Source organism: Xenopus tropicalis, chromosome 3 (assembly GCF_000004195.4).
Source record: "Xenopus tropicalis strain Nigerian chromosome 3, UCB_Xtro_10.0, whole genome shotgun sequence".
NCBI lineage: Eukaryota > Metazoa > Chordata > Amphibia > Anura > Pipidae > Xenopus > Xenopus tropicalis.
Genome location: NC_030679.2, coordinates 142,261,960 through 142,278,874, shown reverse-complemented (window position 1 = coordinate 142,278,874; position 16,915 = coordinate 142,261,960). Strand labels below are relative to the sequence as shown.

The following is a 16,915-nucleotide window of genomic DNA, read 5'->3' as shown; positions in this document are numbered from 1 at the left end:
GCTCTTGTTGCTATCTATATCACTTTATAAGTAGCCAGGAAGGGCACTTAATTACTACCAAGTAGTGCCTAATTCACTAGAGAGTGGAGCAACAGAAAAGCGAGTGACAGGGCACATGTACAGCCGCAGGCAGTGACCCAAAAGCAGAAATAATAATAACAATGCACAGGGTCGGACTAGGGTTTGCGAGGCCCACAGGAGCTGCTACCCAAGGGGTCTCCACTAGTGTTGCCACCTGTCTGGTGTGGACCCACTCAGCCTTTCCCAAATCACTTTGTCACAGCCCCACCCCCTGACTTCAGTGGCCCGCCCCCACTAAGTGTCTTTGATGTCACATCCTGCCTCCCTGGCTGGAGTCCCCGGGCAGGAGCGGTGACAACTCTAGTCCTCGCGCCCCCTCAGGTTCCCCCAACTGGGCGGACTTCAAAAATATAATCCTATTACCTGTGGCTGCATTCATTAGTGTGTTTGTGTCCTGGAGCTCCCCGGCCAATGCCAGCGCGTAGGAGGTGATTGCGATGGAATACGGTTTGCGCAGTTGAGAATATTTACCCCTCAGGAAGTCGGTGGCCCTATTAATAGAATCTCCCAGGCTCTAGGGTCAAGAACAGAAGAGATAAAGATATGATATGATATGGGAGCAAGTTTGCAGTGAAATATGGAGCTAGATATGTTTGAAACAAGGAAAAATCATTCCAAGTCATTCAAATAAGAACTGAAATGAAAATTATACACTCAAACAATGTCGGTCTCTGTAACAATATATTGCATAAACAGCTCATATGTAAAACCCTGCTTCATCTAAATAAACCATTTTCATATAAATATACTTTTTAGCACTACAGGTATGGGATCCGTTATACGGAAAGCTGTTATCCAGAAAGCTCTGAATTACTGAAAGCCTCTCTCCCATAGAGTCCATTTTAATCAAATAATTCAGATGTTTTAAATCAATTTTCTTTTTCTACGTAACAATAAAACAGTACCTGTACTTGATCCCAACTAAGATATAATTAATCCTTATTGGGGGCAGAACAGCCCTATTGGGTTTATTTCATGGTTAAATGATTCCCTTTTCCCTGTAATAATAAAACAGTACCTGTACTTGATCCCAACTAAGATATAATTACCCCTTATTGGGGCAGAACAGCCCTATTGGGTTTATTTAATGGTTAAATGATTCCCTTTTCTCTGTAATAATAAAACAGTACCTGTACTTGATCCCAACTAAGATATAATTACCCCTTATTGGGGCAGAACAGCCCTATTGGGTTTATTTAATGGTTAAATGATTCCCTTTTCTCTGTAATAATAAACAGTACCTGTACTTGATCCCAACTAAGATATAATTACCCCTTATTGGGGGCAGAACAGCCCTATTGGGTTTATTTAATGGTTAAATGATTCCCTTTTCTCTGTAATAATAAAACAGTACCTGTACTTGATCCCAACTAAGATATAATTACCCCTTATTTGGGCAGAACAGCCCTATTGGGTTTATTTAATGGTTAAATGATTCCCTTTTCTCTGTAATAATAAAACAGTACCTGTACTTGATCCCAACTAAGATATAATTACCCCTTATTGGGGGCAGAACAGCCCTATTGGGTTTATTTCATGGTTAAATGATTCCCTTTTCTCTGTAATAATAAAACAGTACCTGTACTTGATCCCAACTAAGATATATTTACCCCTTATTTGGGCAGAACAGCCCTATTGGGTTTATTAATGTTTTTTTTTATTTTTTAGTAGACAAGGTATGGAGATTCAAAATACAAAAAGACACCTTATCTGGAATACCCTTGGTCCTGAGCATTCTGGGTAACGGGTCCTATACCAGGGTAATCCTAAATAGGAAACTGCCATTTTACTAAGGGCCGCCCCCTGGGATCATAGGAGTCACAGTGCACACAAACAAGCCAAGGCATACATAGATGCTAGGCCCCATCAGCCAATGAATGGGCAGAGTTCTGCCTTTTGCTCCTACACTACTTCCTGTTACAGTTAGAACTGCATCACTTCCTGTCAGCTGATCTCTGAGGGAGCACACAGCCCATCACTAAGTGGCGGCTCAAGGGAAAGGAAGTAAAAGGGCAATATTTACTGTTTGCATTTTTTAATAGGCCATTTAACACTACATAAACTATCTGTTGGTTGAGTATTCCTTCTGGGGGTATAGTTTCCCTTTAAAATGTTCTTTTGAGATTTCTCTATATCACTGTAAAGGATTCAATCTCTCTATAGCTTTTCTTTCAGTGTTTGACTAATACAATCCAATAGATCACTAATACGTAACGTATCCTTCCTTGCCACTGGGACCCAACATATCTTTAGATATGCTCAGATATAGTACTCTGGGAGGGCCATTGCCCCCCCTGGTTCTGACGTGCATGGATTGGCCTGGCTTTGGGGCAGATTTATCTGTGCCCCCTACTGTAAATAATAACGATATTAGCAGTCACTGAGGGGTTCTGTGCCCATATAAAGGCACAAGGCTGCAGGCTGAGTTATACAGGGAACTCTGAGTATCACTCATGTATTATAAGGGATAATGTACCCCCTACTGTAAATGATAAGGATATTAGCAGTCACTGAGGGGTTCTGTGCCCATATAAAGGCACAAGGCTGCAGGCTGAGTTATACAGGGAACTCTGAGTATCACTCATGTATTATAAGGGATAATGTACCCCCTACTGTAAATGATAAGGATATTAGCAGTCACTGAGGGGTTCTGTGCCCATATAAAGGCACAAGGCTGCAGGCTGAGTTATACAGGGAACTCTGAGTATCACTCATGTATTATAAGGGATAATGTACCCCCTACTGTAAATGATAAGGATATTAGCAGTCACTGAGGGGTTCTGTGCCCATATAAAGGCACAAGGCTGCAGGCTGAGTTATACAGGGAACTCTGAGTATCACTCATGTATTATAAGGGATAATGTACCCCCTACTGTAAATGATAAGGATATTAGCAGTCACTGAGGGGTTCTGTGCCCATATAAAGGCACAAGGCTGCAGGCTGAGTTATACAGGGAACTCTGAGTATCACTCATGTATTATAAGGGATAATGTACCCCCTACTGTAAATGATAAGGATATTAGCAGTCACTGAGGGGTTCTGTGCCCATATAAAGGCACAAGGCTGCAGGCTGAGTTATACAGGGAACTCTGAGTATCACTCATGTATTATAAGGGATAATGTACCCCCTACTGTAAATGATAAGGATATCATAAGTCACTGAGAAGCTCTGTGAGGCTTTCTCAACACTGTTCCAGTTACTCACAGTGAGTTGTTGGGTACAAAGCTCCCGACTCTCTAACATAGCGATGAGCACAAAGGCTGTGAGGGCTGCGTCTGGCTCTGCTGCTCCTGCTTTATTTCCCCCCTGGAAAACAGACAAAAACGCTCCCTTCAGACCGGTGGACATTATTAATGGCAGAGAAAAGAATATTTCAGAAAGAAAGAAGACAAAAACATTTTGTGCATTTTGAAGGCAGGTTATAAATTGTGTGTTTGGGTCAAATTCAAGTTCAGCCCCCAACCCTGTTCCAAGAGCAGAATCTTCAATTACAATCTAGACCAATCGCCTGGCTGTTGGGGGAGCCCATAAAGGGGTGGGGGGTTCACTTTTCAGTTAACTTTTAGTATGTTATAGAAAGGCCAGTTCTAAGCAACTTTTCAGTTGGTCTTCATTATTTATTTTTTTAATAGTTTTTTTTTTTTTATTATTTGCCTTCTTATAACTCTTTGCAGCTTTCAAATGGGGGTCACTGACCCCCGGCAGCCAAAAAAAATTTCTCTGTGAGGCTACAATTTCATTGTTATTGTTACTCTTTCCAGGTCCTCTCCTTTTATATATTAGTCTCCCACTCAAACAAGCCCTGGTTGCTAAGGTAAGTTGCACCCTAGCAACCAGATAACTGCTGAAACTCTGATCTGGAAAACTGCTGAGCAGAAATTCAAATAATAAAAAATGAAGACCAATTGCAAATTGTCTCAGACTATCACTCTCTGCATCATACTTGAAGTTAACTCAAAGGTGAACTTCCCCTTTAACTGCCTTGGGCTGGAAGGGCTTTGGCTGTGACGTACCACCATCTCCATGTGGATGACAGGCCCACTCTCTATGAACATTCCATTTTGCATCTTTTTCTCCAACCACTTGATTGCACCACAGAGAACATTATCCTCAATCTGTGTATATTCGTAGGACATGGCAAACACTTTAGCAACGTACGCTGTGAGCCTGAAAGGGAAACAAACAGTAATGGAGGCGAGAGCTCAGGCAGTCCGAGGTAACACTTTGGGGCTGATTTACTAAAATCGTTTTTTTTTCTGACCTTGAAAGCCGTATAAACTCGACATGGTGTAAATTAGGATTAAACTCATTCTTGGAAAACGTGTTTCACTTAAAACTGGGAGAAATAGAAAACAACAAGGGGATTAACTTCCCCTTGAAAATGCGTGAACCAGTAAACAAGGAAATGAATCCCCTCATTGTTTCTGTTTCACACATTTTCAAGGGGAAGTTAATAATATCAGTATTAACTTCCCCTTGAAAATGTGCAAAGGGCAGGCTGTCACTGACTATTCTATTCCTCTGCTATTCTGAATCTTCATAGGACTCAATGGTACTCAACAGATCACACCTGCCGAGAGGGAGGGAGAGAGAGGGGAGAGGGAGGGGAGGTGAGGGGAGAAGAGGGGGGGAGAGAGAGGAGGGAGGGAGAGGGAGTGGAGAAGAGTGGGGGGGAGAGGGAGGGGAGGTGAGGGGAGAAGATGGGGGAGAGGGAGGGAAGAGGAGAAGAGGGGGGGAGAGGGAGGGGAGGGGAGAAGAGGGGGGGAGAGAGAGGAGGGAGGGAGAGGAGGGAGGGAGGGAGAGGAGGGAGGGAGTTGAGAAGAGGGGGGGAGAGGGAGTGGAGAGGGAGGGGAGCTGAGGGGAGAAGATGGGGGGAGAGGGAGGGAAAGGGAGGGAGAGGGGGGGAGAAGGAGGGGAGGGGAGAAGAGGGGGGGAGAGGGAGGGAAGAGGAGAAGAGGGGGGGGAGAGGGAGGGGAGAGGGAGGGAAGAGGAGAAGAGGGGGGGAGAGGGAGGGGAGGGGAGAAGAGGGAGGGGGGAGAAGAGGGGGGAAAAGAGGGAGGGGAGGGGAGAAGAGGGGGGGAGAAGAGGGAGGGGAGGGGAGAAGGGGGGGGAGAAGAGGGAGGGGAGGGGAGGGGAGAAGAGAAGAGGGGGGAGAGGGAGGGAAGAGGGGATTGTGGCTGACTGGGTTGCCTAGGGTGCCCAGTTTTTAATGCAACAGGGGAGCGCTGACACAGCGAGTAACTTGCAATGCAGCTTATGCTTTGGGCTAAGGAGCTCTCCAAGTTTGGAGTTTCAGCAGTTATTTGGTTGCTAGGGTCCAAGTTACCTTAGCAACCAGGGAGTGGTTTGGATGAGAGACAGGTATATGAATAGGGGAGGGGCTGATTGCAGACAGCAAGTAGATCTGAGCCTTACCACGTGCTGGATGGCCTGTCTTTAAATGCTGCAAAGGTGCCGTCGGGTTTCCTATAAACCAGTTCTTCCTGATAACCTATAGAGACAGGAATGCTACAGTGATATACCCGTATATATCCATGTGTTCCCTATACAAATCCCGGCTGCTGCTCAGGGATCACATCAGGCCCCACTGGCACATCTGCAGGCACCGTAAAGGGGAGGTTCGCCTTCAAGTTAACTTTTAGGATGATGTAAAATGCCCAATTCTCAGCATCTTTTAAACTGGTCTTCATTATTTCTTCTAGTTTTTGACATTTTTTCCTTTCTTTGCAGCTTTCAAATGGGGGTCACTGACCCTGGCAACTAAAAAAAAAACTATTGCTCTGTGAGGCTACAGTTTTTGTTATTTTTTACTTTTTATACCGTATATACTCGAGTATAAGCCGAGTTTTTCAGCACAAATAATGTGCTGAAAAAGTAATCCTCGGCTTATACACGAGTATATACGGATATGGATTCTCGCAGCTGCAATGCGCCCGTTGTGCGCACCCCCCCCCCCCTTGGAGGACCTTAAGTTGGTGGAGATGTGCCCGGGAGGAGAGAACTGCTGCCCTTTCTGTGTAGACGCGCTGCTGGGTACGAGCGCTCCTGTGTAGACGCGCTGCTGGGTACGAGTGCTCCTGTAATACCTGTGTCTGCGGTGCAGAGGCGCCTCGATGACGTCATTGCGCCATTCTTTTCAGCGCGAGTCTCCAGGCGCTCGTTGCCTAGCAACCGGAGACGCCCGGGGAGTGTGTGATGGCCCCTTATCTCCGGTGTACGGTAGGCAGATCCGCAATGTCTCCCAGGCGTGAGTGCCTGCGCTGCTCCTAGGGTAGCTCTGCGTTGTTGTGCTCCTGTGTAGGGTAGGGGGGGGGCAGCTTTGGGCAGCTCTGTATGTACCATTATGGGACCTATGCGCTCTTTTAGTGCTGCTAAGTTCCGAACCGATGGGAAGTGCATTAGGCCGCGGCGCCCCACAATGGCACACATTCACTGACAAAGGCACATGGGGCACACATTCACTGACAAAGGCACATGGGGCACACATTCACTGACAAAGGCACATGGGGCACACATTCACTGACAAAAGCACATGGGCACACATTGTGTGCAGCAAGTACTTGATAATTAGTATGGCAGCTTCTTTAGCCTTCCCAAACTTGCTTTTGTCTGCTGCTGTAGCATATTTCTTTCTCTAATTATTTATCTGTTATTTGATTATTGAAACTTAGCCGTAGCGGCTGCATTTCCCACCCTAGGCTTATACTCGAGTTAATAAGTTTTTCCAGTTTTCTCAGGTAAAATTAGGTACCTCGGCTTATATTCGGATCGGCTTATACTCGAGTATATACTGTAATTTATTTTTCTATTCAGCCCCTACCCTATTCATATACAGGTATAGGACCCATTATCCAGAATACTCGGGACCAAGGGTATTCCGGATAAGGGGTCTTTCCATAATTTGGGTCTCCGTACCTTAAGTCTACTAAAAAATTCATAAACCATGAAATAAACCCAATAGGGCTGTTCTGCCTCCAATAAGGGGTAATTATATCTTAGTTGGGATCAAGTACAGGTACTGTTTTATTATTACAGAGAAAAGGGAATCATTTAACCATTAAATAAACCCAATAGGGCTGTTCTGCCCCAATAAGGGGTAATTATATCTTAGTTGGGATCAAGTACAGGTACTGTTTTATTATTACAGAGAAAAGGGAATCATTTAACCATTAAATAAACCCAATAGGGCTGTTCTGCCCCAATAAGGGGTAATTATATCTTAGTTGGGATCAAGTACAGGTACTGTTTTATTATTACAGAGAAAAGGGAATCATTTAACCATTAAATAAACCCAATAGGGCTGTTCTGCCCCAATAAGGGGTAATTATATCTTAGTTGGGATCAAGTACAGATACTGTTTTATTATTACAGAGAAAAGGGAATCATTTAACCATTAAATAAACCCAATAGGGCTGTTCTGCCCCAATAAGGGGTAATTATATCTTAGTTGGGATCAAGTACAGGTACTGTTTTATTATTACAGAGAAAAGGGAATCATTTAACCATTAAATAAACCCAATAGGGCTGTTCTGCCCCAATAAGGGGTAATTATATCTTAGTTGGGATCAAGTACAGGTACTGTTTTATTATTACAGAGAAAAGGGAATCATTTAACCATGAAATAAACCCAATAGGGCTGTTCTGCCCCAATAAGGGGTAATTATATCTTAGTTGGGATCAAGTACAGGTACTGTTTTATTATTACAGAGAAAAGGGAATCATTTAACCATGAAATAAACCCAATAGGGCTGTTCTGCCCCCAATAAGGGGTAATTATATCTTAGTTGGGATCAAGTACAGGTACTGTTTTATTATTACAGAGAAAAGGGAATCATTTAACCATTAAATAAACCCAATAGGGCTGTTCTGCCCCCAATAAGGGGTAATTATATCTTAGTTGGGATCAAGTACAGGTACTGTTTTATTATTACAGAGAAAAGGGAATCATTTAACCATTAAATAAACCCAATAGGGCTGTTCTGCCCCAATAAGGGGTAATTATATCTTAGTTGGGATCAAGTACAGGTACTGTTTTATTATTACAGAGAAAAAGGAAATCAGTTTTAAAATTCTGAATTATTTCATTAAAATGGAGTCTATGGGAGACAGGCTTTCCGTAATTTGGAGCTTTCTGGATAATGGGTTTCCGGATAAAGGATCTCATATCTGTACCAGATTCTCCTTGAAATCACTCCCCACCCTGGTAACTGCTGGAACTCCAAAGTGGAGAGTTGCTGAACAAAAATGGAATAAAAAAAACAAACAAACTTCAAACAATAACAAAATGAAGACCAATTGCAAATTGTCTCAGAATATTATTCTTTACATCATACTAAAAGTTAACTCAGGGGAACAATGTTATAAGCAGGATATTGTCAGGGTCGGACTGGGGGGTGCAGGGCCTACCATGGGCTACCCCATGACTTTATTGAAAATTTCTCCAGAAAATCCCCTAAGCCCCGCCCATCTGTTCCACTTCCTGCTGCCTCCTTTCCCAGGCTGTCCAGAGGGCGGCGGCACTCAGCACTAGGATAGAAACCTATCAGCAGCTAGGCTGACCTGATAGGGAACTAAAGCCTGTCTGTGCTTGTGTGACTGCAGGGCTGTGATTGGCTTCTCCCCTCCAACTGTGCTTCTGGCAAGGACCCCCAATGAAACACAGACAGGGACCTGAGAGGATCTATAGGGAGCTCCAGTAAAGGGGCCATTTTTACAGTTATTATTAATTATTAGCCCAAAGGGAAACCAGTACCGTATATTATTTATAATTGTCTACAGGATTAGGGTTTTTATTTTATGCTATACGTCCTTTCAAAGGAATAACCGTTACTTTGCCTGAGAAGTACATGATGTATCACTCTGCACAGTTATTGCTACTCTCACACTTTACTTGCCCTTTGCAATGTTGCGGATAGCTGCTACTCTGCGGTCCATTCCAACTCGCTGCCACTGTGCAGTTGCATCAAGGTACCGTGTAGTAATGACATTAGTAGTCATTCTCATCATGTTCTGCTCCCCACATCCGGTTGGAATTTGAATTAAGGGATGCAGATTGATGCCATCGATGGCGCTCTCCACCAACTGACTGATTGGAGACCCTAAGATTTATGGAAAAGGGTGTAAATTAAGAATGATGAAGAAAAAATAGATACAGTTGAGACAAATCAAATGAACAAGGACTAGTCATAATCATATCTTTTTAACCAGGCATGGATTTGCAGCAAATGTCTGCTTTTCACCATTGAAACTTCCGCAAGAATTCAGCGGGAATAATTCACGGTTGTGTCAAAAAAAAATTGGGGTTGTGCAGAAAAAAGTTGCAGTTTGACTCTCCTCTGAAGAGAGGGGAGAGAGGGGGAAAGGAGAGGAGGTTGGGAGAGGGGGAGACAAGGGGAGAGAGCAAGGGAGAGGAGGGGGGGAGAGGGGGGAGAGGAGGGGGGGAGAGGGGGAAAGGGGGGGGAGAGGAAGGGAGAGGAGGTTGGGAGAGGGGGGAGAGGGGAGAGAGGGGGAGGGAGGAAAGAGGAGGTTGGGAGAGGGGGAAAGGGGGGGAGAGGAAGGGAGAGGAGGTTGGGAGAGGGGGGAGAGGGGGAGAGAGGGGGGAGAGGGGGGAGGGGAGAGGGAGGAAAGAGGAGGTTGGGAGAGGGGGGGAGAGGAGGGAGAGACACGGTTGTGTCAAAAAAAAAGTTGCGGTTGTGTCAAAAAAAGGCGTGGTCACTTAACAAAAGGCGCCCACGTTTCGCAAATTTTTTGACACCGATTTGCTCATCACTAACAGCGACCAATAAAAACAACTGAGGAGAAGTTTCCCAAGTATTTCACTAAAAAAAGTTGCGGTCGTGTCCAAAATGTTGCGTCAAAAATTTTGTGTTTGCTTCAAAAAATTCCCAGTGGTTTTCAAAATGTCTCACACGTCGTACAGTAGCCGCATTTCGTGATTTTTTTTGCGGCAAACTGAAACGGGACAGATTCGCCGATTACTATACTGTATGTCGCCCAAAGTTCTTCTTCTTTCTGTTTACCTTGTAAAATGACCTTGATGTCAACGTCCGACCTGGGAACGATATGCTCTGCGGTCAGCGCCCCAATGTTGACTTCTTGGACCCCATCTGTGAGAGTATAATGAGCACATTTCATGCAACATAGTAAGTTAGGTTGAAAAAAGACACACGTCCATCACGTTCAACCATAATGCCTATATATAACCTGCCTAACTGCTAGTTGATAGGTTGTATATGCCAACTAAAAGTTGTAATGAAACCCCTGGGCCCCCGTACACCTCCACTACGGAACAGTTGGACTGACCTTTTCCTTTTACCTCTGGCTCTAAAGTCACGGAACTCAATGTTTTTGTAAGAAGCACTCCTTCGGGCTGCAACAGAGCAACAAAAAAAATGCAAAATAAAGCCACAAAAATGTCCGGTCTCCTAATGTTTCATAGCAACGAGGGGCGATTCATATAAACATAATACACGAGAGCCACGAATATCCTGTAAATTCTATCCTAATAAATGGTGCTTAGTGATGTCATTTCTGTCACATGACTCACAAAAACTTGTGTATTATAATAAATAAAGTACCCCCTGTTGTTAAATAGGAGGATATTAGAAGTCACCTTGGAGTTCCATGACCTGTATAAAAGCAATCGGCCTTTGGCCTCGTACCTTTATATGGTCATGGAACTCCTCAGTGACTTAAAATATCCCTATATGTTACAATAGGGGGCACTTTATTCACTATATATTATAAGGAACTCCTCGGGGACTTAAAATATCCCTATATGTTACAATAGGGGGCACTTTATTCACTATATATTATAAGGATCTCCTCGGGGACTTATAATATCCCTATATGTTACAATAGGGGGTACTTTATTCACTATATATTATAAGGAACTCCTCGGGGACTTATAATATCCCTATATGTTACAATAGGGGGCACTTTATTGACTATATATTATAAGGAACTCCTCGGGGACTTATAATATCCCTATATGTTACAATAGGGGGTACTTTATTCACTATATATTATAAGGAACTCCTCGGGGACTTATAATATCCCTATATGTTACAATAGGGGGCACTTTATTCACTATATATTATAAGGAACTCCTCGGGGACTTATAATATCCCTATATGTTACAATAGGGGGCACTTTATTCACTATATATTATAAGGAACTCCTCGGGGACTTATAATATCCATATATAATACAATAGGGGGCACTTTATTCACTATATATTATAAGGAACTCCTCGGGGACTTATAATATCCCTATATGTTACAATAGGGGGTACTTTATTCACTATATATTATAAGGAACTCCTCGGGGGCTTATAATATCCCTATATGTTACAATAGGGGGCACTTTATTCACTATATATTATAAGGAACTCCTCGGGGACTTATAATATCCCTATATGTTACAATAGGGGGTACTTTATTCACTATATATTATAAGGAACTCCTCGGGGACTTATAATATCCCTATATGTTACAATAGGGGGCACTTTATTCACTATATATTATAAGGAACTCCTCGGGGACTTATAATATCCCTATATGTTACAATAGGGGGTACTTTATTCACTATATATTATAAGGAACTCCTCGGGGACTTATAATATCCCTATATGTTACAATAGGGGGACCCCTCACAGCCGCGGGGTCTGCTTCCCCTACAGTTCCGCCAGTATTACACTCCATTTTAGAGTACAAAGAGCTGCCTCTTCCAACATCAATACAGGATTTCTAATATGGTACTTGGTTACTCCTCCAACGCTCATGGATCTAACTCACCACAACTTTAAGCGTCTTACGGACTCCGTCTGAAAAAAAATGCTTATAGACCGAGGCCTTCACTTCTACATCATGCTGGCCAATGGTGAGCGGCACAATGACGAAGGGAACAACAGCAGAGGACTCGGCACCAACCCAAACCTCCTGCCGGAACTTCTTCTTGGCGGTGGACAAACTACAAAACTCCGGATTATAGCTGAACTCCACTCGCGCCTTTGGAAGAAGCAGACACTTGAAGCTGGTTATTTACAATCATTTGTTGGTCATAAATAAACTGAAGGCTAATGGTCCAGTTTAAGTAAAGGTTAAAGGGGAACTCCACCCAAACACAGCTTATGCTTTGTAAAAATTAAACGTAATCCAATTTACCTTAATCCTGTTGCTGTTATAGTTGTGGACAACGGCTCGGATCTCCACCTGCTCGTTCCTCACAACAGAATAAGGCAGTTTTAGGTCGATAAAGAAATCCTTCATTGCCTTAATCTCATGGGGAGGAGCCACGCACAGACCTGTATACAGAGAACAAGACAATGCACCAATGTTAAAGTATATTTGTTTTGCATAAACAGTCACATGACATGAACCGTTGATGCCGAAAAAGCTAAAAGAAAGTGACCATCTGCATTGGAAATAGACAAGGACAACCCCTGAGGGGGGGTATATCACTCCAACTTGCAGCGCAGCAGTAAAGTGTGCCCGAGTCTGAGCTTTCAGAAGGAGCCAGCACTACACATTAGAACTGCTTTCAGCTAACCTATTGTTTCTCCTACTCCCATGTAACTGGAGGAGTCCCAAGCCGGACTTGGATTTCTTACTATTGAGTGCTATTCTGATACCTACTGGGAGCTGCTATCTTGCTCCCTTCCCATTGTTCTGCTGATTGGCTGCTGGGGGTGAGGGGGGGGATATCACTCCAACTTGCAGCGCAGCAGTAAAGTGTGACTGAGTCTAAGCTTTCAGAAGGAGCCAGCGCTACACATTAGAACTGCTTTCAGCTAACCTATTGTTTCTCCTACTCCCATGTAACTGGAGGAGTCCCAAGCCGGACTTGGATTTCTTACTAATACAACAATAATCGAGTTTAATTCGAATTTATACTATTTCAAGTTTATATGACTTTCAATGCCAGAAAAAAATGAATTTTAGTTAATCAGTGTTTAATAGAGAATAAAGGACAGTTACCTTTGTTTTCAGACAAACTCACAGCCAGAACCTCCCAGGTTGTGATCGAGTCTTTCAGGTTTAAATTTATGATCTTGGTTGAAATGCTGTAGAGATAAATAGAGTTGTCTCTAACGGCAATATAGTCACGTTCAACGTGTGCCAAGTAGCTATTGCACCACATACTATATGGCAGCCTCTACTGACCAACTGGAACAAAGAAACCAAAACCCCCCCCCCCCCCCCCCCCCACTATATACTGAAGGCTAGGCTTCAGGTTTTTGTGGGAAACATCTCAAATATACAGTCCTGAATTTGAATAGATCTTCTTCCTTCCTCAGGTCTTGGTCAGAACCATTTGCACACAGCTGTAAAACCCAAATTACTATAATTGGGCTTGGGGTCAGGCTGAGCCTCCTAGGGCCCACCAGAGAAACTGACATCCAGGGCCCAGTTTCACAATAGTCATATACAGAAAGTTCTAAATATGAAAGGTGTTACAGTATCTATGTTTGTGATGGAAACAAGAAAGAACTGGTGGGAATGGGCTTTGGCCAACTGGGAGATCCTTAGTTTCTCTGGCAGCCCTGAAGGGGTTTTAAAAGAACACAACAGGGGAAGTCTCTTAAGCTGGCCATACATTCACCGATATTATTGTATGAACCAAGGTTTTCTATGGTGGATTGATAAGGTCACCGATATCACAAAAGCCTTGGATAACGGTTGTCTCGTTGTGGGCGGGACAGAAAATATTGATCAACGGCGCCTAAGCAAAGGCAAGCGTTCAGGGCTGAATCGTCAGATAGGGGTAGAATTCCTGTTGTTTCTACCTCCATATCTGACGATTGGTTCTACGAGCAACCAATGGACGCAGCAAAGATCATAATAGGTACGCGTGTGGCCGCCTTTAGACTGGTGGATGGGGGAGAGAGTCGTTTACACTTACTTCTGTTTATCAGGATTTTCTCTCATTTCCACAACATCCCATCGCCAGCTCTCTGGAAATTCCGACCGGACGTCGATTTCGGATTCAAGTATGTAATCAGAATCCTCATCACCTGAGGCACAAGGGGCAAACGTTAAGGATCAGTTCCCTTTGGTGATTTTTTGTCCCTTGCATTTTGCATAGCTCTGCACTATTTTATAGCAGTTGGGATCAAGTACAGGTACTGCTTTATTATTACAGAGAAAAGGGAATCATTTAACCATGAAATAAACCCAATAGGGCTGTTCTGCCCCAATAAGGGGTAATTATATCTTAGTTGGGATCAAGTACAGGTACTGTTTTATTATTACAGAGAAAAGGGAATCATTTAACCATTAAATAAACCCAATAGGGCTGTTCTGCCCCCAATAAGGGGTAATTATATCTTAGTTGGGATCAAGTACAGGTACTGTTTTATTATTACAGAGAAAAGGGAATCATTTAACCATTAAATAAACCCAATAGGGCTGTTCTGCCCCCAATAAGGGGTAATTATATCTTAGTTGGGATCAAGTACAGGTACTGTTTTATTATTACAGAGAAAAGGGAATCATTTAACCATTAAATAAACCCAATAGGGCTGTTCTGCCCCCAATAAGGGGTAATTATATCTTAGTTGGGATCAAGTACAGGTACTGTTTTATTATTACAGAGAAAAGGGAATCATTTAACCATTAAATAAACCCAATAGGGCTGTTCTGCCCCCAATAAGGAGTAATTATATCTTAGTTGGGATCAAGTACAGGTACTGTTTTATTATTACAGAGAAAAGGGAATCATTTAACCATTAAATAAACCCAATAGGGCTGTTCTGCCCCCCAATAAGGGGTAATTATATCTTAGTTGGGATCAAGTACAGGTAATGTTTTATTATTACAGAGAAAAGGGAATCATTTAACCATGAAATAAACCCAATAGGGCTGTTCTGCCCCCAATAAGGGGTAATTATATCTTAGTTGGGATCAAGTACAGGTACTGTTTTATTATTACAGAGAAAAGGGAATCATTTAACCATTAAATAAACCCAATAGGGCTGTTCTGCCCCCAATAAGGGGTAATTATATCTTAGTTGGGATCAAGTACAGGTACTGTTTTATTATTACAGAGAAAAGGGAATCATTTAACCATGAAATAAACCCAATAGGGCTGTTCTGCCCCAATAAGGGGTAATTATATCTTAGTTGGGATCAAGTACAGGTACTGTTTTATTATTACAGAGAAAAGGGAATCATTTAACCATGAAATAAACCCAATAGGGCTGTTCTGCCCCCAATAAGGGGTAATTATATCTTAGTTGGGATCAAGTACAGGTACTGTTTTATTATTATAACTATATGTCTATTATATTATGGAGAAGACAATGTTTTCCTGTGCGCATTAAATTTCCATTCACTTAAAGAACAATGCATTGATGCTCTCGTAGGCTAAAATGGCATTACTTTTCTGCATTGCACTTAAATTTCTGTCTCTGCCCAACTTCTCATGGTTCCTTACTTCTTGCCAGAGTATCCTCATCTTTACTCTTCCTCTCATCTTCCCTCCTCTTCTCATAGTATTTGCAGCAGTCCAGGAAAGCGTCCACACATTCCTTCCCATCCAAGATGTAGCGGGTACGTCGCTCACAGCTGTGGCCCATCAGGTTCTCCTGCATCCCATCCAGGCAGCACTGTTTCACCTTGTCCTTGTATTCTGAAGCTAAAAGATACAGGAAGTGATGTCACTTTCGGTTTAGTATTCGGCCGAATCGTTCACAAAGGATTGGGGATTTGGCCTAAAATAGTGGATTTGTTGCATCCCTACTGCCCACACGGACCGAAAAATGGGAACTTCCTGCCCGAAATCTGACAACTCCGGGGGTACCTGACCCGACGCAGGACTCTAGTGTGAGGCTTGAAAGAAGTCGTTTATACGAGAAGGTCTTCTTATGTGGTGTTTGAATCTAACTCATGTCCAGGGCTGGAACTAGGGGTAAGTAGAACAGGCACCAGCCTACGGCACGACAATGGGGTAGGGTTGCCCCCTGTCCGGTTTTGACCCGGACAACTCGCTTTTCGAAAGGGCTGTCTGGGTCAAAACCTCCTGCCTGCCTGGTTTTCAAAATTAGGAAAACAAGGCAGGACTAACTGAGATTGATGCGGGGATCGGCCAATCGCCAAGTCATAGCCCAACCCAGTGATGTTACGGCCCCTGCTGATATTATGCCCTGCCTCTTCCCCACCCCTGTGATATCACTGCCCACCCCCTGCCTGGCAACAATCGTGGCCAGAGGTGGCAACCCTAGATGGGGGGGCGCCTGGCAGGTACCTCTCCTGCCTAGCCCTAGTCTGTGCTCCCTTGTCATTGCCCCCGCTGCTTGTCATTGCATGGCAGGGCAATGAGCCCCCACCCATGGTGGAGCAGGGCCAAGTTGCCCCCCCTCCCATTCATGCTCCACCATAACTTACCTTTGCCAGCTTTAATTTCGATGATCGCCGCAGTTGACCGCCGTTTGCGCTTCCCGGGAACTTTACAATAAGGTTCTGTGGATAGAGAATTGTCATTCACATACATCAGTTGACCAAACATTTCAGATTCATAATCAGATCCAACACCACAAATGTCCCACCCTTATTGGATGGTTTGATTGTAATGAAACTCCCCTGCACTGATATTGAAATGTCTTGGGTCGAAAAGTCCGACTATGGATCATCCCTAGGACAGGGTTGCCACCTTTCCAAGGTTCCGATGACATTGCAAGGGCGGGGTGGGTACGTAATAGGGTGAGGCGATTGGTGAATCAACACGTCAATCTCAGAGAGTCCTGCCCAGTTTTCCTTATTTGGAAAACTAGGCAGGCAGTTTTAACCTGGACAGCCCTTCTGAAACCCGGACAGGTTGCAATAAGTTTTATG

The 16,915-nt window shown here is 43.6% G+C and overlaps 1 protein-coding gene across 1 annotated transcript in view; it reads right to left on the bottom strand.

The window, feature by feature from the left end:
• Positions 1–16,915, bottom strand: part of LOC100491968 (complement C3) — a 55,408-nt gene that overhangs the window by 13,595 nt on the left and 24,898 nt on the right. The window contains exons 17-29 of the mRNA XM_031899489.1: positions 16,469–16,543; positions 15,519–15,719; positions 13,986–14,097; positions 13,061–13,146; positions 12,248–12,387; positions 11,879–12,091; positions 10,386–10,452; positions 10,103–10,189; positions 8,978–9,181; positions 5,499–5,574; positions 4,097–4,250; positions 3,288–3,389; positions 445–595 (exon numbers count right to left, since the gene is read on the bottom strand). Of these exons, the coding sequence (XP_031755349.1) occupies positions 445–595; positions 3,288–3,389; positions 4,097–4,250; positions 5,499–5,574; positions 8,978–9,181; positions 10,103–10,189; positions 10,386–10,452; positions 11,879–12,091; positions 12,248–12,387; positions 13,061–13,146; positions 13,986–14,097; positions 15,519–15,719; positions 16,469–16,543 (1,668 nt within the window). The remainder of the gene's footprint in view (positions 1–444; positions 596–3,287; positions 3,390–4,096; positions 4,251–5,498; positions 5,575–8,977; positions 9,182–10,102; positions 10,190–10,385; positions 10,453–11,878; positions 12,092–12,247; positions 12,388–13,060; positions 13,147–13,985; positions 14,098–15,518; positions 15,720–16,468; positions 16,544–16,915) is intronic.